Source organism: Eretmochelys imbricata, chromosome 1 (genome assembly GCF_965152235.1).
Source record: "Eretmochelys imbricata isolate rEreImb1 chromosome 1, rEreImb1.hap1, whole genome shotgun sequence".
NCBI lineage: Eukaryota > Metazoa > Chordata > Testudines > Cheloniidae > Eretmochelys > Eretmochelys imbricata.
This window is the reverse complement of record NC_135572.1, coordinates 263,936,362-263,962,204: the sequence shown is the minus strand read 5'-3', so window position 1 is coordinate 263,962,204 and position 25,843 is coordinate 263,936,362. Positions and strand designations below refer to the sequence as shown.

The following is a 25,843-nucleotide window of genomic DNA, read 5'->3' as shown; positions in this document are numbered from 1 at the left end:
CCCCCGGCTCAGGACGGGGTGTGTCTCGTAGCCCCGCCCACGCGTGACGAAAGCAAGCGGCCTTCTGTTCTTCGAGGGCGTGGCCGCGGGGGAGAGCGCTGGGAGTCGCTGAGTGAAGGGAGGGCCTGTAGCGCTCGCCACCACAGTGACGTCACACAGCCATGCCCGTGACCTCACAGTGTGATGTCACAGAACATGTCATCGTGCTGCAGGGTCACAAGGGGCCTGTGAAATATCCACTGGGAAGGTGAAGGACCGCGCTGCAGCCCACTCCTTCCTTCTCCCATTCCCCCAGCGGCTCCTCTGCCCCCCAGCCGTCTACTGACCAACCCACAAGACCTGTCCTTCCTTTGCCCTCAGATCTGAGCACCACCTATCCCCCAGACCTGATCCTTCACCCGCACCCACAAAGACCTCACTCCCCCATTCTTTCCCCACATCCGAAGGACTAGACTAGGCCTCTGTCCCCAGCGCTGTGTGGCACATGGATTAGAGCAGAGCAGCAGTCTCCTATGCAAGGGATGCACTTGCTCCTCCCCCACGTTACTGCAGCCGGGCAAGGGCTCGCGCTTATTTTCAAGGTAAGGCATAACATGGGGCAACAATGAACCCAAGGTCATGTTATCACATTACAATGCCCCCAAAGAATTCTGGATCCTGCCAAAGTAAATTGCAAGGGCTTTTATCATAGCCCTGCGACATGCCTATTAAATTCACAGCTGCCTGTCTCCCCTGCCTGGAGTACCTCAGTGCTGTCCACCCCCTGCCGAAGCAGGTGCTCTCCTGAGTGAACAAAAATCGTCACCTATGTCCTGACCTGATATGCTGATTGTTTTTCATCTCAGAAATTGTCCTCATTTCAGGCAGTGGGAAATGTGGTCTGGTGGTTAGAGCAGTATGGGAGTCAGGAGTGCTAGTGTGAACTTTGACACTGACTGCCCATTTAATCTTGGTCAGATCACTTCAAGTCTGCCCCCTGGGTTTTCCTATTTACCAAATGGAATCATACCCATATTTGCCTAATATTTTTGAAATCTGCAGATGAAAGGTGTGCTGGTAGAGAAAATTAGACTGAAGAGTTCTGTCAGCATGCTGAAGGGTTAACCTGCACCAACCTACAACTAGAGGCTTTCAGGAAAGATTTTTAAGTGGTACAGTTAAATATTTTCAAATTGTGTTTACTTTTCCTAAGTCTTGGGACTTCAGAGACTCCACAATCACACAAAGGCCTGATCTACCTAAAACTTATATTTATCTACAGGGCTAATTTTATACTGAGTCAGTGAAACTGGTGCAACTTTGTGTGTGGACACTATCAGATTAAACCTGGTGTATTGCATTTTGGCTTGTCAATAAATTTACAAATGCATGCTAAACCAATATAACTCTGAAACCTATACAAGAGAGTTCACATACAACAGATGCACCAGTTTAACTGAACTGATTTAAATTAAACCAGTGCAATTTCTGTCTGGATACACAGATCTAAGGGTGATGTTACTTCTAGGGGGTATCAGTGTGGGAACAAGGGGAAAGAGTGGGAATTCCCTAACAGGAATTGATTCACCCTAATGACCTAAAATGGAAAATTTCAGGCAAGAGGGCCTAGTCTTCCTACTAAGTCCAGCACACTGGTGGTACTCAACCAAAAAACAAGACTTTAATAGATGTGCCAATCAAAATACCAGCCTCATTTGTTATTCCTGACAACAAGGGTACTGGATACTAAAGAATATGTCTCTGTAGTAATTATTCCATAGAAGGGAACCATTTGAAAGTCACCAATAAGTATTTTTGGAGCAAATACCATCCATAAAATGTCTTAGAATCAAAACACCTTTTTGGAGCGACAGTAATCAAATGCAATTTATTGTTTTAACATAGTATGTTACTCCAAAAGCCTGAATGTACTGATTTATTAATCCATGCAGATTATGAACTCACAATAGCACCCTGTGTATAATTCGTGTCATATCTATTTTTAAAACAGACCTAGTAGTTTGGATTCTACTGCCTCTGAATCAAGCCAGGCTTATTACTTCTGTGGGCTCTGGTGACATGGGTGGAGGCTGCTGAAGAGTGATGGACAAAACTGCTTCCTTTGCTATGGGACTTGTGCTGGGGAGTTTAGGACCCCTCTCTCTACCTGAGCGGTCTTTTAAATTGGCCAACCCCAGCTCCAAAGTTTACATTTGCTGTGTTGTGAGTGCGAGTGGTGGACTAGAACATAGCCTGCGGCACTTAACATACGCAGAACAGTTCTAAGTGTTTCATCTTTTAGTTTTACTGTTTGTTTCTGTTTTATGCATGATGGTAGGAGGAACTGACAACCACCTTCAGTACATAAGTCTTTTTCCGCCAACATATTAAATAGTTCTTTTAATGTGGTTTTCCTGGAATGTTGAAATGTGTGAGGGTAGGTGGTTATGTATTTTAAAATTTATCTCTTGTCAACTTGTGTTGAAATACAAAATACAGTTTGCGTTGGTGAAGTGTCATATTCTGTATCATCATGGGTTGAGACATCCCAACATACAAGTTCTGAGGCTGCAACTGGTCCATGAGTTTCTCAACTCCTGAAAACAGAATTTTTAAAGAATATAATGACAAGATGTGATCCTACTATTCCTGTAACTAGTGGTTTACCATACTGATCCTGAACCGCCAGTACTATTTTGCTTGCAACACATGAATTGAGCTGCAGGGAAGGTCACAGGGGCAGGAACATGGCTCAGTAGTGGGACATTTGCAATGCTAGATGACAGCTCTCAGGCATGTCTCTCATTGATGCCGCTAAGAAGTATGGAGTAGGGGGTCTAAATTATCAGTAATTTTCAAGAGATGTATCAAGCAGATTGTGCTATTAGAAATGAGGTGTTGGAACACAGTGTCCATAGAACAGGAGAGGCTAATAAAACAGACTACTATGCACTATTTAGTAATACTAAACACTAGTAGCCAGTGTTGTTGGGGAGAAGATGCAGATATAAATACAAAATAATGACACAAACTCCAAATGTTAAAAAAATTATATGTAAGTACAGTACAAAAGTTTCTTTATACAACTGTAATGCAATCTGGACCAAATGGCAAGAAAAATAACAAAAATATAAAAACAGGTCTCAGTCCAAAGTTTCCCCTCTAATACCAAATACCACAAGATACAGATTATACAAATGTTTACAAATTTTAAATAAAAATACAATACATTAGGGTTTGTGTGTGTGGTTGGTTCTTTTTAAAACTCTTCAAGAGTTTGTTATATAGATGGCAAAGCTATAGTTGATTGATCCCCTTATGCTCCTTAGATAGAGATCTGAGTATCTATCACTCACTACAGTGCTCTCCATTGTGGAGAGCTAGAAACACAGTCAGGTGTTTTATGCCATTTCTTAGAATAGAGGGTTTGGTGAGGGTTCAGAAGCCCACTAATATCTCTCTGCTCACCCCTACCTCCCTCAAATGCCGCTTGGGATTAGCCACATATTTTTGAGATGTGTATGCCTAGGTCTGAGGCCTAGGCCCAGATCTTCTATATGCTCTATAAGAGCCTTCTGTTTCACCCACCAGTCCAGCCCTACTGACTGACCAACAAAGCAGCACTGAACTGGGAAGAGAGGACGCCCTACAAGACAGCATTTACCATGTACGTGCAGCTGGGGAAATACACAGTAGAGGGGATTGGGTGGAAGCTTCCCTCTACACATCCAAGGATTTGCTTAATCGTGACAGATTTAGATCTCAGCCATATTGAGATACAGCTCACTTCCAACTGCCACGGAAAAGAGAATCCAGAATTCAAAACAGAAGCAAAAGTGTCCTCCTTCTGCTACTTTAAAACCTATAAATTATAAGGGATGGGGAGGCTGGGGCAAGAATAAACAGGTCTCCATTTCAGCTTCCACCCAACATCCCTGGACACACTGTTCTTCACAAGGGCTTAACATCCTGTTGTTGCTATTCCCTCTTGCAGAGTCTATGCCTGCTACAACAGGAGCAGCTAATTCCTATAGGGTGGGGGGTGAGCACAGCTGATTCATATTTTCCACAAACGATTGGTGGAGGGAAAGCTATTTTGTTTTTAAATTTTATATATATATATATATATACACACACACACACACATATATATATACAGAAATATACAGGATAAATTAAAATCTATTAAGATATTGGCAAAAGTTAAATACACCACACATACACACGCACACCTATGTGAGAATCAAATGCTTTCCCGCAGCTCACTTTAGAGGAGAAGGCGCTCAGGTGGGATCTGGCCACCCAACCCATGTTCCACTCAGCAAGAATCTCTTCGATCTTTAACATTAAGCACTGTCTCTAGATAATCCGGCAGCACCAGGATTCCATAACTCTTTTTCAATACTGCTGGTGAAATAGGATCAACACTCTTAGAAACAAAGTCCTCTTCCCACAAAACAGGTACAGATGGGCAGAGGCAGTGCAAGTTTCTCCCACCTATTGCCCTCTGATCCCCATCAGGGTGGTACAGCCCTGATCTGGAGGAATTAAGAGGGTGGTTCATTCTCCTCAGTCCATTCAATCTTTGGCCCTTTTCTGAGGTTGGCATCTAGTGTTGATGATGATGTAGGTACAAGTCCACTAGAAGAGTACAGATTCTTCACCATCTCCACAACTATTTTAACACAAGCTACCAGCCAGTCAGCAGACAGTAACACTAATGACCTGGGAGTTGGAAGAAATGACTTAGAGGTCAAAGCCTCTTTCTTCTGACAGCCATCCAGTCCTCCCCCAAAGCAGTGCATTTCAATAAAGTTAGAAACAGGTCTGGTGATGAGTCCAGCAGTATTGCTTGGTCCAAAATGAACAAGCCTGTGCACTTGTCCATTAACAGACAGTCTGTGCTCAGGCCAATTCCCCAAAAAGGCTTCTTTGAATTTAAGGCTGATATATCAAAAGTTTTATGAACTCCAACCACGCAAAAACCTTCTGACTGGAGAATACATTGAGTAGGTCTCTCCCACCAACAGGAAAGGATTTGCTCAGCTTATGTCACAACTTTTCATAAAATTAATAAAAGTAAAATAGTTACAATCCTATGTATATACTATACAGATATAAAACTTTAAAACCCTACACACGGAACCCTTAGAGAGTGCCGGTATAGCGCCTATGTACACAAGTCGGTAACGTGGAAGCAGGTTCATCCCAGGGTCCTTTCCTGTCAGAGTCCAGGCATGATGTAGGCGATGTTGTCTAGTGTATTTGACTGGAAAGAGAACATTTAACATTTTTTAAAAGAATCAGTTGTGATTCTAAATCCTACAGAAACAATGCTTCAGTGTAACAGAGCTGTGGGATGTGGAGATCCTCATCTTGTCATTCTCTTGGAAGTTACCAGTACTGTTAGCTAACCTTCGGCGTTTTGGAAATACAAGGAGACCTAGCTGAAAGACAGTCTCAGGCACTGAGAGCACAGTGGGGCACCTGGAGGTAAGGGAAACACTCACAGTGCGTTATAGTGCTTCCTCATCCCACCTGGCCAGTGCTAAGAGCAGTGTAGATGCATTGGGAAGCAATCCATACCCAGCCCACATCCACCAGAGGGAAGCTCAGTGAGGAAGGACCCAACCCAGGGTGATGGAATAGGGAAATCCAGAAGAAATGCCCTGCCTACACAAACTCATGAAAAACTCTGCTAGAATTTGGAATATGAAAGTTGAAAAAAGGAAAATATTTCAGAAATAAGGTGAGAGTGAAAGAAAGTTTGTCTTAGCTCCTGGATTTTCTTTGCAAATGCTGTTGGCAGCCTAAAGGACATTGTTGTGGTCCTCAGCATCTCAGTAAACATGTTCCAGTGACTTCACCTGTAGTGTCTATGACTGCAGCACACCAGTAATTCCAGAGGTGTGGCTGGCTACCCAAAAGAAGCCTCAGACTAGAGCTGTGCGAATAATGGATTTTTCAGTTCTCTGGCAATTCCGGAAAAAAAAAAAAAGGAAAAGAAACTCATTTGGGATGAAGAAAAGGAGTACTTGTGGCACCTTAGAGACTAACAAATTTATTTGAGCATAAGCTTTCGTGAGCTACCCCTCACTTCGTCGGATGCATGCAGTGGAATATACAGTGGGGAGATTTTATATACACAAAGAACATGAAACAATGGGTGTTACCATACACACTGTAACGAGAGTGATCAGGTAAGGTGAGCTATTACCAGCAGGGGTGAAAAAAATCTTTTGTAGTGATAATCAAGGTGAGCCATTTCCAGCAGCTGACAAGTACGTGTGAGGAACAGTGGGGGGGGGGGGGGGGGGGGGAGGAATAAACATGGGGAAATAATTTTACTTTGTATAATGACACATCCACTCCCAGCAAAGCCCGTTGCCAACTGTGTCCACATATCTATTCAGGGGGACACCATCATAGGGCCTAATCACATCAGCCACACTATCAGAGGCTCGTTCACCTGCACATCTACCAATGTGATATATGCCATCATGTGGCAGCAATGCCCCTCTGCCATGTACATTGGCCAAACCGGACAGTCTCTACGTAAAAGAATAAATGGACACAAATCAGATGTCAAGAATTATAACATTCAACAACCAGTCGGAGAATACTTCAATCTCTCTGGTCACTTGATTACAGACCTAAGAGTGGCAATTCTTCAACAAAAAAACTTCAAAATCAGACTCCAACGAGAGACTGCTGAATTGGAATTAATTTGCAAACTGGACACCATTAAATTAGGCTTGAATAAAGACTGGGAGTGGATGTGTCATTACACAAAGTAAAACTATTTCCCCATGTTTATTCCTCCTCCCCCCGGCTGTTCCTCAGATGTTCTTGTCAACTGCTGGAAATGGCCCACTTTGATTATGGCCCACCACTACAAAAGGTTTTTTTCCTCTCCTGCTGGTAATAGCTCACCTTACCTGATCACTCTCCTTACAGTGTGTATGGTAACACCCATTGTGTCATGTTCTCTGTGTATATAAAATCTCCCCACTGTATTTTCCACTGCATGCATCTGATGAAGTGAGCTGTAGCTCACGAAAGCTTATGCTCAAATAAATTTGTTCATTGCTAAGGTGCCACAAGTACTCCTTTTCTTTTTGCGGATACAGACTAACACGGCTGCTACTCTGAAACCTGTCATTTGGGATGGACTCTAAACAAGCTTTCTCAGAATTTTCAGCAAATAGAAAAAATGTCATTTTCGGTCAAACGAAATATTTCATTCAATCCAAAACAAAATGCTTCATTTCAATGTCAATCATTTTTTAATGTTTGGGATTTTTTAAAATATAAACTCGAAGGATACTTGGAAAAAAGTCATTTCTAACTGAAAAATCAAAGCATTTAGTTTTGAAAATGTCAAAATGAAACATTTTGCCGCTTTCTGGTTTTTTAAAAAAGGAATCATTCAGTAAATTTGCAGAATGTTTTAGTGTTGCCGAATCTGCACCCTTTGCTGAAAAAGTTTTGGCTGATAAATTTCAGGTAGCAATATCTTTGATACACATTCCTGTTAATGCTTGAAGAACGAGGGACTGGAATCTTGGCAGTCTCTTGATCGGTTCTAAATTTAGCAATGCCACCTACTGGCTGAAGAGATAAACAGCACCTTACACGACACACAAACCCTGCCAACTCTAGCTTACTGTGGCGAAAGCACGTTTACTGATGTGGACAAATGTCTAGATAGGAAACTAGCTTGGAACTACCAAACTAATTGCACTTGTGACCAGGTCTGAGCTCACATCTCCAGAAGTGATAAGATTAGTGCCTTAACCTACCTACAGCTCCCTCGTTCTTAACAGAACTAAAAAGAGGTTCCAGTTTCCAGCCCCATCAATGATGTGGAGAGGGAGTGCCAGTGCTCAGAATGCTTTTGGCAAGAGGTATAGGCTGCATTGTCCAATGGTTATATAGCCATGGCTTGAGCTGGCAGCACCTGATTGACATACTAGGCAATGTGCCCATGGCCACTGTGGGAGTTTACAGCAGAAGCTGCCACACCTTTTTATTTTTTTTGTTAGAGACCCCTTCCTGTGATGAGTCAGTGTCTGGGCCACCCTCCCAACCAAGATCATTCACATCATGCCCTGGACAATATATATACCAGCTGGAGAGGGCCTTTTAATTCTTATGCAAACTTGGAGCTTATTAAGATGTCTGGCATGCACAGTTGTTTTATTTGCTCCAGATTTACTGTTTCAGTCACTGAGAAACAGGAGCTGCAAGTACTGCAATAAATGGAATAAGGGTTACGTTAAGTTCCCTTGAACTGTTAGCATCTCTGTATCTTTCACTGAAAATCTAATGCACAATATCCTACAGCAGATATTATCAGTGAATTCCCCACACATAAATCCTTCCCAAAGTAACCAGGGCTTTGGAGCTGTGCTCCGGCTCCGCTCCAGCTCCAGGCAAAAACCTGCAGCTCTGCTGCTCCGCAGGCTCCTCTCCAAAGCCCTGATAGTAACAGTGCACTAGCAGAACTATTTATCCACCTGTGTAGCAGTAGAGACTCACCAGTGTCACAAAGACATGCTAGTCAGGACTCCAGCTCTCTTTCCATGGAGACAAATAGGTCTAGAACCGAAATAAGAACAAGGAACTCACCAGAACTTGCTTAGGGCAGCCATTCAGCTCAGGTAGTTGTGTGGTCAGGCATGCTAAAGGGCCCAGGGCACAGATAATAGAATCTAGAAGTACTGACAAACTTCCTGATACAGCCACCATCCCCTGGAAATAAGGAAGGAGAAAGGAATTGAATGGGTATAAGTAGTGGAGACTGCAATCCCATCACCATAAAAATCTATTCTCTCAAAGATACCACAAGCTCTCTCTTGGTCTTATCCACCAATCCCACTTCTCTATCTATTGTTTGTATCATAACAAAGCCATGTGATGTACTTCATACATATATATCACTGACCCAAATAGTTTACAACAGGATCTCAATAGGCAATGTACAAATACAGGAAAAGGGTGGGAAACAACAGAAAACAAAGGCAGAGTACTGGAGTAAATATGTCTTATTAGGGTCACAATTTTTATGATTTTTATCATCTATTGCGATAATAGATACTTAAACCCCAACCCAGAAATAGGAAGCATAGTGAAGAATATTGCCTCTCTGGGCTCAAGGAGCTAAGACTGTACCCAGGCTTGCCCTAAGGTAACATAATTTTTGGAGCGGGGAATTACTTTTCCACATCCTTCTGTGAAGGAAGAGGTTTTCACCTTTACAGAGGCAGGAGCTACTCCCCTGTACAAAAATCCCAGTTGGGACACTGGGGAAAAGCAGTTCAAATACGTTTTATTTGTGATAAAGCATGCAGGACAGTGGGAGTGAGACTATACTGTTACCCATTAAACCTAATGCAGTTTAGAGTCCAGGTTACACACATGTTATGTTGGGATTACAAATGAGATTCCCTGATTTGGTACTGGCTCTGTACCCACCTCTGTCTCTTGCAGTCGGTGTCCAATGAGACTCAGAGATTCACCCAGCAACTGTAGATGTGCAGCTACATCAATGGGATCTGTATCAGGGGCTTTGGCTGGTGAGGAGGATAACACCACAGTGCTGGAAGGGGACTTCTTATGAGGTGAAAGCATACCTGCTGGGGAAGCTTAAAATAGATGGGGGGAAAAAAATCTTATCATCTCCTCTTTCTTATTCCTTTACTGATAAGTCTGTTTGGATTGTAAGCTCTTTGGAGCTGGGGTCTCTCTCATACTTATGCAAAGCACCAACCCCACTTCTTGACGCTGTATTAATAACTAATATTAATATAGAAGTGGTGGGAGATTCTCTCATTAAACAGATGCTAAACTAACCATACCCTTTGTTTTTGTTAACTCCAGCCTCTAGCACCTACACAAACTTCTCTCCTGTTCCTTCTTGCTTTACATACTCCATCATCAATGTGCTGTATGAATGGTACCATATTTATAGCTTATGGCTGGTCAGAATGCCCTTTTGAAACCTATTAACATCATTCCTCAGTTCTCTATAGGGATCATTTTTGAGTTAGAGAATAATCACACACCAAACTCATGGGGAAGGAGGAGGGAAAGAGCAGAAGGCACTCTCTCTATACCCTAATGCACAGGTCGTACTCTCCCCTTTCCCCAAAGACTAGAGCAAATGGGGTGTGGCTATTACCTTTCACTTTTGGGGCACCCTCTGATGAAGCTGCCTTCCTCTTCACTGTTGTGGCCTCTGCTTTATTCTGCTTATGCTGCAGATATTGAGCTTTCTGCTTCCAAACCTGCACAGAACACGGAAAGAAAAGCAGGATTCAAACCATTAGGGAAACCTGCTGCCAGGATTTGGGAGATGGGGTGACTTTATGGATAGTTGACTGGCTAAGCAAGTCTCACAAGCAGAAACTGGACATTTTTGTTATTATGGGGCTGAGAGCACCCAATTCCCTTACTGCAGGGGGTTGCACATTTATTTGCCATACTTTAACACCCAGGGAACCTACACTGCAAAAGCAAAGCTGGCAGCATGAGAGGATCCAGGCAGCTAATGTAGAGAATTTATTCTACAAAAAAATATATCCAGGGGCATACGTACCAGTTTATCCTTTTCAGGCAGCTGCTTCCACACTTCTGCCAGTTTTTTGCTCAACTCCCCAAAATCTAGGAGGAAAAGGGGAGGTAGCAATAAAATGGGAAAGGTTAATAAAAAAATCAAATATAAAAATCAACAAAGAGAAGACAGTGGAAAGTTTGTATAAATACTGAAAGTTCAGGAAACTGGCCCATGCATATGCTGTTAGTGAAGAGCCTGTATCACAGTTGAACTACCCATGCTTGGAGACTATTTCCGATAGTCTCAACCTAAAAGGAACAGGTGGATGCTGGACAAATACACCTCCACTGAGGAACATGTGTATATGGGAGGCTGCACAACATACTATCGGAGACAGTTTCACAGTAAAAGGAAGTTATCCAAATTCACAGTTGGGTTGAAACACCATGATATTAGATCATGGGAGCCTTTCCTTTTCACTTTGCTGCCTCTTATTTAAAACATCCTGGCAGACTCTTTGCACTCCAACGTCAATAGTGGGTGTTGGGACAAAACAAGGATACGCCTTGGTAACCAATCTGACTGGACTATCACAGTGACAGACGTATATGAACAGAAGAAGAGGCTAGGTTATTCTCTTACCTATCCCTGGATGCTCAGCCACAATAGTCACTCGATATTCCTTACAGAACACTTGGTAGGCAGACATGTTCTTCTTCTTTGGCTAATCACAAGGAGAAAAGAAAACAAGGAAGATTTTTAATTATACTGAGACCTATTTAAATTTAAGGATAATCTGTGTTACTCCTGCAAGATCTCTGCCAATACATTTCATTCCTGACCTGCGGCAACCCCTGCTATTCTGGTTCAGGATCAACATCCAGTTCTGCTGACACACCTCAATTTTGACATGCAGCACCACTTCTTATTCCATTCCTAGGGCTATGTCTACCACATGAGTGAGGGGTGCAATTCCCCTGTTAAAGTATACATGCTTGTGCTAGCCATCACTGAGTTAGTGTGAGTATAAATAGCAGCATGGCCTCAGTAGCACAGATAGTGGCAGTGGAGGCATGGCGGAGCTGCGCCAAGTAAACCCCAAGCTCGTGGTGTAGATGTGGTCTAGGATGTCACATAGATCTTTCAGTTCAGTCCTGACAAATAGCACCATCTCTTATTCCAGTCCTAGGATTTCTACAGGAGTAAGACACTAGCAGTACAGCAACTGTGGTGGCAGAGGCAGTTGCCAATCTGTGCTCAGTGAAATCCTACATGTAATTTTAGAGCCTATTTTACTGAGCGAGAGTGGTTATGGGCTGGTTCACTTGGGTTATTCCTGCTTAATTCTTGACACAATCCAGCTACTCTATGTCCAGTCTGTCATCTTTCCCATCAGTATACTGCAGGATGACATTGCTCTGATTACTGCCACACCACTCATACTCTGTCAAAAGTTTTCCCCACTCGCAGTTTTATAAATTAGCCATGGACACCTGATGTCCTAGATTCTCAGCATAGGATGGAACTGGGAATGTGGTCCTTCTACAAGATTAATATCTTATTTTTCTTTCATTTAGGAGATAATGGAAAAATACTTCAACTTCAGCATAGAGTTGTTTTCCCTTGCCATATTTTTACCAGATCAGTGGACACTCTGGTCCAGTAGCCTGCCTGGCAGTAACCAGAATCAGATGCTTCAGAAAAAGGTGCAAGTAACCCCAAAATGGGCAATTATGGTATAACTTGTTAAAAGAAGTTTCTTACTTCTCCTTTTAGATAAAGTCTGAGGATGGTTTATGCCCTAAAGCATAGTTGTATATATCACACGATAACTGATGTTTCGCAAAAATGTTTCAACAGTGAAACAATTTATGTTGAGACTTAGTTTTTCTTCTTTAGGTTTCAGGGTTAAAAACCATTTGACATGGACAGGATGGCTCATGCCTCTGAGACCTACTGTTTCAGTTTATACTTGATTCAAATTTTGAATGTTATTTTCATAACAATGAGCACTAGAAATATATTTTTTTTAAACAAAAGCTCAGCTTCTGGAACAAAGGCAATGGTTCTGTGGCTAATTCTGCGGCCAAAATATAGGGCGTCTTATCCAGTGTTACCCAATGTCACAGCGTCTTAGACATCACAATTTCTGCTACCGCTCTTTACCTTTTCTTTATCCTTTTCTGCTTTCTCAACTTTTTCCTTGTCCTTCTCTTCTTTTTTCTTTTTCTTCTCACTTTGTCCATCTGTGTGGAAAACAGGAGGTGGGGGGGGAGGCACAGGAAGGACAAATGGAGTGCTGGGTGGAGGGGGTGGCGGTGGTGTCACCATAACTTCAGCTACTGCTACAGAGGCAGGGAGTCCAGAACTCTTCTTAGACTTAGAGTGCTTCTTCTCCTTGTGTTTCTCCTTGTCCTTTTTTTTCTTGCTTTTCTTTGACTTCTTCTTCTTCTTGATCTCCCGGTAGGAGTCATCTATCACCAGCTCTCCGGCCTCCAACTCCCCACCAGATGATGAACCTGATTCCAGTGGTGGCTCCATACTTGAAAGGTCATATTCACTCCCATGACCTTCTGAGAACAGGGAGGTGTCAGGGACAAATCCCTCGGGGATTGGAGGTGGATGTGCGTCTGGCAGTGGCTTGTGCTTCTTCCGAGCGGATTTCAGGAAGCTTTGAAGTTCATGACCCAGGAGGAATGAGCCTTGTTCATCTCGACCTGATTTCTTGGAGGATTTTTTTGCTGCTGCTGGTGGTGAGGAGTATGGGAATGACTCCTCGTCTACTGTGCTGCCCCCCTTCTCTTTAGGTGAAAGGATGAGCTTCATCTTCAAGCCATCAGGCTCACGCAGGGTCAGTGTCTCTGTGTTTACATAGAGTGGCTTCATCTTTTTGGATTTGTGGAAGCTACCATCATCCAGTGTGAGCTCTCCACTGCTACCACTCAGTTTCTTCTTATGGTGCTCCTTCTTGCTCTCTGAATAGCCAGTGGCAGCAAAGGAAGAGAAGGATGATTTTTCAGCTGTCTTTTTTGAGGGCTTGGAGCCCGTGGCAAGGGGTGAGGTGATAGCCTTAAGAAGATCCATGGCCGTGTCAGAAGAGGTTGGGCTTGAGACTGCTTTTTTCTTCTTCTTTGATGGCAACTCCAGAGGTGAAAGGTCTGAAAAAGACCAAAATAAATCAAACTGAGGGGAGACTGTATGTGACATATCTCCTCCTATGCCGGCTTGAAGAAGAGGGGTTCAGAGTTCCACAATATTCCTGGTGCTCAGGGCTAAATGGACACCTTTCTGGCTTAGAGAGAAGTCCTCTGAATCTTGTTGCAAAGGAAGCCTGGCACTAGGCTGGTCACAAGAAACAAGGCTACAGAGAAACAGAAGCTGTGGGCTTCTGTTTAGTTACGAGTATGAACTGTTAGGATAATTCAGTATTCATATTAAACTCAGAGAGCCTGGTTTGACCATCCCATGGCATGAATATATGTGACTGAAAATTCAGAGGAGCCAGTATTACCTTGAGTATTATTAGTATTGTTATTATTTATTATTTGTACTATGGTAGCACCAAGGAGACCCAGTCAAGGACCAGACCCCATTGTGCTAGACACTGCATAACCAGAACAAAAAGAAAGTCCCTATCTCAAAGAGCTTACGATCGAAGAAAATCCATAGCTTGATCTTTCAGAGAGAAAAAACAAGCACAAAAGCCACCTAAAGGGATGTGCAGTATTGCCAACTTCAAGAGATAAAAAATCAGGAGTCGGACCTCCAAAAATCATGAGATTGGCCCCAAAATCACAAGATTTAAAAAAATTATTATATTGAGTTTTTAGGTCAGTCTCTTGATTTTTGCACGCCTGCCCATCCCCAGGGTGTGTGCATGTGACAATTAGTGTTGCCCGCTCTCCCACATGTACTGGATAAGGGGATTTTGGCCCCTGCTGCAGGAACTCTCATCCCCACATCTGCTCATCTCCTGCCCAGCAATTAATCCTGTCCTCCAGTCCCCATCATCACCACCCCATCACTTCAGGCCCCCTACTCCATGTGACACCTTACTCAGTTCATCCTCCCAGCACTCACCACATCTGCTCAGAGCCTACCATCATGATCTGGAGATAAAACTCTCAAATGTCAGGATTTTTTTTTTCCAGCCAGGCGCCCAGCTCTGAAGGCAGCATCACCGCCAGCAGCAGCAGCGCAGAAGCAAGGGTGGCAATACCGCAATCCTCCTACAATAACCTTGAGACCCCCACAGCTACCCTTTGGGTCAGGACCCCTACAGTTACAACACTGTGAAATTTCAGATTTAAATATCTGAAATAATGAAATTTACAATTTTTTAAATACTATGACCGCGAAATTGACCAAAATGGACAATAAATTTGGTAGGGCCCTACTGATCAGCCTTCCTGCCCCATAGCATCAATCCTACATGTTTCCTATTCTCACCTCCGTAGAAGAACTCATCAGAGGAATGCTTCCTCTTCTTCTTATGAGATTCTGTCCCCAAGAAGAAGAGGTCGCTGTCCTGGAATCAGAGGAGAAAAGGAGATGAAAAACCAATAGGAAACAAAAACAAATTCATACTGGCTCTTGATACAGATAATTCTGGAAACCACTCTTGTCACTAAATGGACAACCTGCGGCCTGTCAGGGTAATCCGATGGTGGGCCATGAGACAGTTTGTTTACATTGACCATCTGCAGGCACTGCCGCCTGCAGCTCCCAGTGGCCGTGGTTTGCCATTCCCAGCCAATGGGAGCTGTGGGAAGGGCCACAGATTGCCCACCACTGAAATACATTCTCTGTGTATTGACCATTCTGAAGTTTTAAAATGAAGTTTGGGAATTCCATTTGAGTGGTGGAAAATTAAAAAAAAAGAGTGGAAAACAATTTTTTCCACACTTGCAAAGGTCTTAACCCTCCCAATCTTAAACTAGTCACCTCTGGACTGACAATAGGCAGCAGAAATTTCAGCTCAAAGTGGTTACTATCAGGTTTCAGTATTAACACCTCCAGGTGATGAATAGGGCAGTTCATACCTCTCAGAGCTACCATTTCAGGCTGCCTGCAGAATCAAGAGGACAACAGTGCATCACTTTATATTCTGTTCATATTCTGTAAATTATCTATGCAACCATAAGGTCTAGAATTTTGTTTTTTATATGAAAATTTACAATTCCTGCTCTCCCATGCCTCTCAGGGCTGGGGTAGGAACTCCCCACTCACCCATCCTGAGGCCACAAATCACAGATAATAACTGGGCCTGACTACTTCTCAGAATTAATCAATACCACTTTTTGAAGGACTGTATGCTGCCAATGAGTGATGTGAAGCACTCCCTCTGCTTTCCATAGTCCGTCACTGGCCATTTTTACAAAAGGAAAATAGCAAATTCACCCACCCCAATCCCAGCAGAAGATTTTAAGTCAACGTTTCTCAAACTGGGGTCCGCAAGCCATGCTGATCAACTCCTCCCTCTCCTCCCAGCGCCTCGTGCAGGAGGCGCTGGGAGGAAGGGGGAGGAGCAGGGATGGGGCGCACTCAGGGGCGGAAAGAGACGGGGAAGAGGAGGGGCTGGGGTGGAGTGGAGGCGGGAAGAGGTGAAGTGGGGGCAGGGCCTGGGGCTGAGTGAGGTTTGGGGGTCTGTGAAAAATTTTAAATCAAAATGGGGGTCCTTGGGTTGCTAAAGTTTGAGAACCACTGTTTTAAGTGCATTTTCTCACCTTCAACCTTTTCTTTGAGGTCTTTCTGACCTGAGCTGCTATTTCCTCCTCTTCCCGCAGCAGATCCTTGTAAGAGCGTTTTTTCTCTCGCTGGGTTCTACCTGCTGCCAGCCCCACGTCGTCAATGCTTCGGTCACCCTCTAAGCACTCTAGCATTTGTGAGTGTGGTGAGAAAGGGAAGGATGAAGATACCCAATTAAGGAACAATGAAAGCAAATTCATTCTGCATAAAATGCAACACAATCACAGAGGCCAAAGTTGAAGCAGACTGATGTACAAAAAAAAACAACCAACCAAGCAAAAAAAAAAAAAGAATACTGGGGACTAGGAATTTGTGTGCTGTGCTGCCCCAACTGCAGGGAAAAGGCTCAGTGCTGTACAGTACCCCACAAGAGATCAAGGTTCAATTCCTAGTCTTGGTTTCTTTCTCCCCAGAGACAGAAGGAACTCAGGATGCTGCTGAGACTAAAACCAGGGTCTAGAGATTACTATGTTGCTGTGAAGGAGATTTAAATTCTATCCCCATTCCTGTTCTATGGAGTTGACAGGGACAATAAATGCTGCAAGGGCAGAGTTCAGTAATGAAGGTGTTAGCAGTCTGAAATGCCACCTGTGAAACCCATTTTCTAGTCCCAGTATCTCACTTCCTGACGCCACGAGAGACTTGGAATGCTGCAGAAACCCAGCCTGATGCCCTAGGGCTTTGCATTCTGTACTGCCATGCAGGAGACCGGCTTCCTTTCCCACTCTCTCAACTCCATGGGCTTGCAGGGGCTGTAGAGGGTACCCTTTTTGAACACCCTCACAGATTATGAAGCAGTCATACCTTCTTTTTTCTTGGAGTCATCATAAGCCATGGTGGTCCTGCAGGAGCCTGAGAATGTGTTGCCACGTCTGGGCTCCTTCCCCCGTTCCCGTCTACAGGACAAGGTCTAAGAAACAGAGAATGAGAATAACCCTCCCATAAAGTGGAATCATAATGGAGAAAAGGGAACTTCCCACGGGGAACTGAATGGAGACTCGCAGGAAGAAAGTGGCAGAGGGAAAGCAAGGAAGTGTGCCTCCTTGTCTGCTCTTGCTCACACCTAAGGGATGGGAAGATTGGTAGAAAAAGATCAAACTTCAGGGTAGTTTGCTTTAGCTGATTCACATGTTAAAAGTTTGGAGGGGTTGCTTGATTTTACAGGGAGATAACAAGGATCCCCTCTTCCTCATGAAACCTCAAATTGGTAACATCATGTCATTTATTTCAATAAAATGTAAAACGAGTGACCAAATGGCTTGTTTTAGCTTCCATGTTGACACAAACAATTAAAAATAGAGTTGGTGTTATGACCCCTTCTTGTCAGCATTGTAGCAAAGAGTGGGGTCTTTAAAGAGACAAATGCTAAACCCCTGAATCTTGGATGAAGAATTTGGGGTGGAGAGAGAGAGGACCCCAGCTGGATACCAGTCCTGTGCAATGTCCAATGACCTTAGATCTACTACATTAATTGGAGATTTTGGGGTAGAGGTGTGCATCTTTTCTGAAATTCTTGTATTCCCCCATCCGGCTAGTTTAGCAATTCTGATGCCCAATTTGGGAGATAGGAGAGGAAGTAGAAGGAAAAAGCACTCCCTTTTCCTAGGGATTCTGCAGCACTCCCAGCCTCTGGCAGCTCAGGAAGTTCCGTCTCTCCTGACTGAGTCATTCTATTAGGGATCCTGGTGCAGGTAAGAGGTTGCACCTTTTGTCATTGTGGAATAGCTGAATTCAGATTATCTCACAGAAAACAACTTGTGTTCTTCAGTCAGAGACCAGCTTCTTGGTAGAAGTGCAACTTTTAAAACCAGGTTATCCTTCCAGGGATTATCCAGTTCTCACCTGGCTGAAGTTACTTTTTTTTCATCTGTGAGTAAGAGACCAAGCAGCCGGTTTTCTGACTGGCTGAGACACAAACATGACACCATACTGGCGTTAAGAGTTTAAACTCTTTGGGGTAGGGAACTTGTCTTGTGTGTGTTTTGTAAAGCTCTCCATATACCTACAGCCTTTAGAAACAAGTGTTGACACTATAATATAAATATGTATTCATGCTTTACTGGTTTCCAAACAAAAAACAAACCTACCACCACTCTACACCCACCACTACCACCCCAACTAAGTAGGAAACATTTTTGTTACAATTCACATGGGGTAGAGGTTAATCAGCATTCATTTAAATATTTTAAGAAAATCATCCACCACAGAAATTTTAAAAACCCTCAATATTACAAAAATGTGTACAATGCCATTGGCAGACATGGCATAAGAACTAAAGAACTGCCATACCGTGTCAGACCAAAGGTCCATCTAGTCCAGTATCCTGTTTTCCAAGAGTGGCCAATGCCAGATGCCCCAGAGCGAATGAACAGAACAGGCAATCATCAAGTGATCCTTTCCCTGTCGCTCATTCCCAGATCTGGCAAACAGGGAGACTAGGGACACCATCCCTGCCCATCCTGGCTAACAGCCATTGATGGACCTATCCTCCATGAATTTATCTAGTTCTTTCTTGAACCCTGTTATAGTCTTGGTCTTCACAACATCCTCTGGCAAGAGTTCCACAGGTTGACAGTGCATTGTGTGAAGAAATACTTCCTTTTTATTTGTTTTAAACCTACAGCCTATTAATTTCATTTGGTGACCTCTAGTTCTTGTGTTATGAGGAGTAAATAACACATCCTTATTTACTTTCTTCACACCAGTCATGATTTTATAGACCTCAATCATATGCCTCCTTAGTTGTCTCTTTTCCAAACTGAATAGTCTCAGTCTTATTAATCTCTCCTCATACAGAAGTCATTCCATACCCCTAATAATTTCTGTTGCCCTTTTCTGTACCTTTTCCAATTCCAATGTATCTTTTTAAAGAGGGGAGTGACCAGATCTGCACGCAGTATTCAAGATGTGGGCATACCATAGATTTATATAGAGGCAATACGATATTTTTTCGTCTTATTATCTATCCCTTTCTTAATGATGCCCAATATTCTGTTGACTTTTTTGACTGCTGCTGCACATTGAGTGGATGTTTTCAGAGAACTGTCCACAATGACTCCAAGATCTCTTTCTTGAGTGGTAACAGCTAAATCAGACCCCATCATTTTATACATATGGTTGGGATTATGTTTTCCAATGTGCATTATTTTGCATTTATCAACACTGAATTTCATCTGCCATTTTGTTGCCCACTCACCTAGTTTTAAGAGATCCTTTTGTAGTTCTTCGCAGTCTGCCTGGGACTTAACTATCTTGACAGTTTTGTATCATCTGCAAATTTTGCCACCTCACTGTTTACCCCTTTTTCTGGATCATTTATGAATATGTTGAATAGGATTGGTCCCAGTGCAGACCCCTGGAGGACACCACTATTTACTTCTCTCCATTCTGAAAACCGACCATTTATTCCTACCCTTCGTTTTCTATCTTTTAACCAGTTACCAATCCATGAGAGGACCTTCCCTCTTATTCCATGACATCTTACTTAGCTTAAGAGCCATTGGTGAGGGACCTTGTCAAAGGATTTCTGAAAATCTAAGTACACTATATCCACTGGATTTCCCTTGTCCACATGCTTGTTGACCCCCTCAAAGAATTCTATTACATTGGTGAGGCATGATTTCCCTTTACAAAAAACATGTTGACTCTTCCCCCAACAAATTATGTTCATCTATGTGTCTGACAATTTTGTTCTTTACTATAGTTTCAACCAGTTTGCCCGGTACTGAAGTCAGGTTTACCGGCCTGTAATTGCTGGGATCACCTCTGGAGCCTTTTTAAAAACTGGAGTCACATTAGCTATCCTCCAGTCATTTGGTACAGAAGCTGATTTAAATGATAGGTTACAGATTACAGTTAGTAGTCTTGCAATTTCACATTTGAATACCTTTAGAACTCTTGAGTGAATGCCATCTGGTCCAGGTGACTTATTACTGTTTAGTTTATCAATTTGTTCCAAAACCTCCTCTGATGACACCTCACTCAGGGACAGTTCCTCAGATTTGTCACCTAAAAAAAATGGCTCGGGTTTGGGAATCTCCCTCACATCCTCAGCTGTGAAGACCAATGCAAAGAATTAATTTAGTTTCTCCGCAATGGCCTTATCGTCCTTGAGTACTCCTTTAGCACCTCGATCGCCCAGCAGCCCCACTGATTTTTTAGCAGGCTTCCTGCTTCTGATGTACTTAAAAATGTTTTTTTCTGTTATTTTTTGTCTTCGGCAAATGAAGTGTAAAAATATAATTAAGTAGACCAAAAAAGAATTTGAAGAACAGCTAGCCAGAGTTTATGCTCCTTTCTATTTTCCTCACTAGGATTTAACTTCCACTTTTTAAAGGATGCCTTTTTGATTCTGTCATAAATATAAAGGGAAGGGTAACCACCTTTCTGTATACAGTGCTATAAAATCCCACCTGGCCAGAGGCAACATCCTGTTACTTGTAAAGGGTTAAGAAGCTCAGCTAACTTGGCTGGCACCTGACCCAAAGGACCAATAGGAGGACAAGATACTTTCAAATCTTGGGGAGGGGGGCAGGGAAAGGCTTTTTTGTGCTCTTTGTTTGCGTGGTTGTTCTCTCTTGGGACTGAGAGAGGCCAGACAGAAATCCATCTTCTCTAACCCATCCCAATCCAAGTCTCCAATATTGCAACCAGTATAGGTAAGCCAGGCAAGGCGGATTAGTTTATCTTTTGTTTTATGTAAATTTTCCCTGTGTTAAGAGGAAGGTTTATTCCTGTTTTCTGTATCTTTAAGGTTTTGCCCAGAGGGGGATCCTCTGTGTTTTGAATCTGAATACCCTGTAAAATATTTTTCAGCCTGATTTTACAGAAATTATTTTTACCTTTATTTTTAATAAAATCCTTCTTTTAAGAACCTGACTGATTTTTCCATTGTTCCAAAATCCAGGGGTTTGGGTCTTTGATGATTTTGTAACAAATTGGTTAGGATATTATTCTCAAGCCTCCCCAGGAAAGGGGGTGTGTAGGACTTGGGGGGATATTTTGGGGGAAGACGTCTCCAAGTGGTCTCTTTCCCTGTTCTTTGTTTAAAACGCTTGGTGGTGGCAGCATACTGTTCACGGACAAGGCAAAGTTTGTATCTTGGGGAAGATTTTAACCTAAGCTGGTAAAAATAAGCTTAGGGGGTCTTTCATGCAGATCCCCACATCTGTACCCTAGAGTTCAGAGTGGGGAAGGAACCCTAACAGCCTCTCACTGCTTCTTTTACTTTGTTGTTTAGCCACAGTGGCACTTTTTTGGTTCTCTTACTTTTTAATGTGGGGTATACATTTAAGTTAAGCCTCTATTATGGTGTCTTTAAAAAGTTTCCATGCAGCTTGCAGGGATTTCACTTTTTGCGCAGTACCTTTTAATCCGTTTCACTCACTTCCTCATTTTTGAGTAGTCCCCCTTTCTGAAATTAAATGCTAGTGTTGGGCTGCTGTGGTGTTTTCCCCACCACAGGGATGTTAAGATTTAATTATATCATGGTCCCTATTACCAAGCGGTCCAGCTATATACACCTCTTGGACCAGATCCTGTGCTCCGCTTAGGACTAAATCAAGAATTTCTTCTCCCCTTGTGGGTTCCAGGACTGCTCCAAGAAGCAGTCATTTAAGGTGTCAAGAAACTTTATCTCTGCATCCCATCCTGAGGTGACATGTACCCAGTCAATATGGGGATGGTTGAAATCCCCCATTATTATTGAATTTTTTATTTTAATAGCCTCTCTAATCTCTCTGAGCATTTCACAGTCACTATCACCATCCTGGTCAGGTGGTGGGTAATATATCCCTACTGCTATATTCTTGGCATTTCACACAAAGAATTTATTGAACACCACAGCACAGCCCTTTACAGAAAAATAAAAATGAGACAGATCCTTTCCGCACAATGAGCTCACAAGGTTAAGGGCCACATCTTGCAAACACTACAAGGCACCATGTTTATTTCTGTGATCTGTCCCACTGACTTCAATGGGACCACTCATGATAGTAGGCATTATACTTGATGGTAAATGTTTATAGGATCAGCACCTAACATAGATACAGCTCGTCAAGAGACAACAGAGTCGGTGGGGTGTGATGGGAAAGATGAGGGTAACACCAAGAGGAAACAGATTTGTGTACGGTTATGCACATAGAATCATAGAATATCAGGGTTGGAAGGGACCCCTGAAGGTCATCTAGTCCAACCCCCTGCTCGAAGCAGGACCAATTCCCAGTTAAATCATCCCAGCCAGGGCTTTGTCAAGCCTGACCTTAAAAACTTCCAAGGAAGGAGATTCCACCACCTCCCTAGGCAACGCATTCCAGTGTTTCACCACCCTCTTAGTGAAAAAGTTTTTCCTAATATCCAATCTAAACCTCCCCCACTGCAACTTGAGGCCATTACTCCTCGTTCTGTCATCTGCTACCATTGAGAACAGTCTAGAGCCACCCTCTTTGGAACCCCCTTTCAGGTAGTTGAAAGCAGCTATCAAATCCCCCCTCATTCTTCTCTTCTGCAGGCTAAACAATCCCAGCTCCCTCAGCCTCTCCTCATAAGTCATGTGTTCTAGACCCCTAATCATTTTTGTTGCCCTTCGCTGGACTCTCTCCAATTTATCCACATCCTTCTTGTAGTGTGGGGCCCAAAACTGGACACAGTACTCCAGATGAGGAGTACCTTATTAGTCCCATTAGAGAAAGGAAGAGACAAGAGTAGAGCTTAGAAGACAAGGTCCCTGCCCAGAAGGGCTCACAAACTAAGCCCCTGACCCTACAAAGCACGTGCTTAACTTTATGTACAAGCAGTCCTATGAACTTTGATGGGACACGCACACGTAGTGCTGAAGGTGCGTTAGCAGGACGGGGGCCTTGGGTCCCTATTCTCCAAACCTTTCCCCTGCGAAGAGTCCAACTGAAGCCCACCTGTGTGACCGAGGACCTAAGGGCTGCAGCACCAGGCCCTCACTCAGACAACGCAATGAACTCACAGCAGCCCACGGGGAAGGAGGGTAACGGTGTAAGGAACAACGAGGACAACAGAAGCCTCCGGGGCACCACCCTGCCCTAGGCAGAGCCCGGGACCGTCTCTCCCTTCCCGGGCAGCTGTGTGCGTGCTGTGCCCCTGTGGCTGGCCCAGCAGCGGGGGGTGCTCCAGGGCGCCGATGGCCTTGCAGGATTACTGCCATTCGCACGGTTTCAGTGGCCCGGTGCAGAGACCCGGGGCTATCAGCGCAGCCATCCGCCCAGCCAGTGCCCCCTACATTTCGGTGGGGCGCACGGTCACCGAGCCCGCGCGCGCGCGCGCCCCCTGCCGGCAACCCTCGCACTTGCCCCCAGCGCGGCGCCCCGCCCTCCCCTCCGGGGCTTCGCGCGCGCGCCCCGCTCGCTTTCCCGCCTCCTCCATTTGAACCAGCCCGGCCGCTTCACCGCCCCCTGCCCGCGTCTCCTCTCACCCCGGCGGGCTCCAGCCTCGCTCCAGCCCGCGGCTCTGCCCCTAGAGCAGGCCCCGGGGTCCCCCGCGGCGGCGGCGGCCCAGGCCGGAGGCGGGAGCAGCCCGCCGCGCGGCGGCCCCGCTCAGGGGAGAGGGGGCTCCGCGGAGGCTTCACTCTGGTCCGCCGCTTCCCGCCTCGCCTCCGCCGCTGCCTGCGGCCGCCATCTTCGAATGGGAAAAGAGACACCCACCCGGCGCCCAGGGGGAACCAGCCGAGCGCCGAGCGCCTCCGACGCAGGAGGCAGGCAGGGCGCTCGGCCTGTAGCGGAACGCCGAGCCGATCGATCGCCAGGCGCTGGGTCCGCGGCTGGAGGCCTCGGGCTCAGTCGAAGAGAGAGAGGGTGGAGCGCAGCTGGGCCCTCGCCTTGTGTCAACCCCCCCTCTCCTGCCCAGGGCTGGTGCTTCACCTGATGTACTCACACCCCCCCCATCAGCTCCTGGTCCATCATCGAGAGCAGGGCTTCTCAACCTTTTTCTTTCTGAGCCCCCGGTGCTATAGAAACTTTAGGGCCCAGCTGGGCCACAGCTGTTTTTCTGCATACAAAAGACAGGGCCAGCATTGGGAGGTAGCAAGCAAGGCAATTGCCTGGGGCCCCACGCCACAGTGGGCCCTGTGAAGCGAAGGTGCTTCGGCTTCAGACCTGGGTGGTGGGGCTTGGAGCCCCAGGCTTCAGCCTCACGCAGTGGGGCTTTGGCTTTCTGCTCTGGGCCACAGTAAGTCTAATGTTGGCCCTGCTTGGTGGACCCCCTGAAACCTGCTCAGGGCTTGCCAGTGGGCCCCGGACCTCTGGTTGAGAGCCACTGACCTAGTGTACACACACTCTTCCCCTCCACATATCTCCTGGTTCATTAGCTAGTGTACATGCTGCCCCCCCACCCCCCAGCTCCTGGTCCATCACCTAGCATACACACACTGCCCCCCCGCAATATTGTCTGGTCCATTCTCTGGTGTACACACCTCTCCCAGCCCTGGGTCCTGGTCCATAACCTACTTACATCTCTCTCTCTCACTCACACGCACACATCCCCCCCCCCCCCGCTGTTATTCCCTCCTTTTCTCCAAACTCAAGACTGCAAGGCCTCTACCTATCCCTCTTTTGAGGCAGGTGAGTGTCCACAGAGTTGTTCCTTTGTGCAGTGCATATTAGTTGCTGGCCAGGCAGGGCTCCTGCTACATTAACGCTGCCTTAGGATGTTGATCAGAAGCCAGCACTACTTAAAAATGGTTCTAATCACAGCAGAGAGGAGGTCCCACATACAGCTCCTCCAGGATCCCATCAATACTCATTTGCCCCTTAGAAAGCTACAAACACTTGGCCAAGCTTCACATTCAAAACCTCTGCATGAGAGTGCATGATACTAGTCATCTCCTACTCAGAACACTTGTCCTAGCAGGAAAAGCATACCCTCCCAGGCTCTCCTACCAGAGCCTCATATAGCAATTTCCTCTAATTCTTACCTCCACCCTCATTTTCTCTAAGCAGTCCTGCAGCCTTCCTTTATATAGCTGCCAGCAGGCAGTCACATGATGATACTTTCTCAGAGACCTTCTTGATCATGTGCTCTGTCCAGAGACTACAATTCCCAGCAAACCTTGAGATTAAAGAGGCTATATCCTATATAGACATGCTGGATGTACCTGTATTTACAGACCAGCACTGTATTAGTCACCCTTTTAGGTTCTAATCTAAGCACGTTATTATTTATTTGTATTACGATAGTGTCTAGAGATCAGGGGTCTTACTGTATTACACTATTCAACACATAGTAAGAGGTTTCAGAGTAACAGCCTTGTTAGTCTGTATTCGCAAAAAGAAAAGGAGTACTTGTGGCACCTTAGAGACTAACCAATTTATCTGAGCATAAGCTTTCGTGAGCTACAGCTCACTTCATCGGATGCATACTGTGGAAAGTGTAGAAGATCTTTTTATACACACAAAGTATCCACGTACATTGGTCAAACTGGACAGTCTCTATGTAAAAGAATAAATGGACACAAATCAGATGTCAAGAATTATAACATTCATAAACCAGTCGGAGAACACTTCAATCTCTCTGGTCACGCGATTACAGACAGGA

The 25,843-nt window shown here is 44.6% G+C and overlaps 1 protein-coding gene across 4 annotated transcripts; it reads right to left on the bottom strand.

Annotated features, from left to right (window-relative positions):
• Window positions 1-3,011: 3,011 nt before the first annotated feature.
• HMGXB4 (HMG-box containing 4) lies at window positions 3,012-23,924 on the bottom strand. Of its 4 annotated transcripts, XM_077829200.1 has the most exons (11): window positions 23,727-23,924; window positions 17,090-17,195; window positions 16,264-16,412; window positions 14,987-15,065; window positions 12,704-13,695; window positions 11,180-11,261; window positions 10,580-10,644; window positions 10,163-10,268; window positions 9,457-9,626; window positions 8,611-8,733; window positions 3,012-5,248 (listed from the first exon to the last, which is right to left on the bottom strand). In XM_077829200.1, exons 2-11 carry the CDS (start codon window positions 17,118-17,120, stop codon window positions 5,204-5,206), a joined length of 1,842 nt encoding a protein of 613 aa, XP_077685326.1. In that variant the 5' UTR covers window positions 17,121-17,195; window positions 23,727-23,924; the 3' UTR covers window positions 3,012-5,203. The 4 variants fall into 4 exon arrangements, with proteins under 4 accessions (XP_077685326.1, XP_077685347.1, XP_077685336.1 ...); XM_077829221.1 differs by lacking the exon at window positions 17,090-17,195 and having other exon boundaries at window positions 23,727-23,837; XM_077829210.1 differs by lacking the exons at window positions 17,090-17,195; window positions 23,727-23,924 and adding an exon at window positions 15,580-15,605 and having other exon boundaries at window positions 16,264-16,382.
• Window positions 23,925-25,843: the final 1,919 nt, after the last annotated feature.

Excerpts from the sequence above, each read along its gene's own strand:
- HMGXB4 (XM_077829200.1), bottom strand. The coding sequence starts at position 17,120 with ATGGCTTATGATGACTCCAAGAAAAAAGAAG. Across the intron at positions 16,413-17,089 it reads TGACTCCAAGAAAAAAGAAG|AGTGCTTAGAGGGTGACCGA; the intron begins GTATGACTGCTT and ends CACAAATGCTAG. Across the intron at positions 15,066-16,263 it reads CCTCAAAGAAAAGGTTGAAG|GACAGCGACCTCTTCTTCTT; the intron begins GTGAGAAAATGC and ends CTCTGATTCCAG.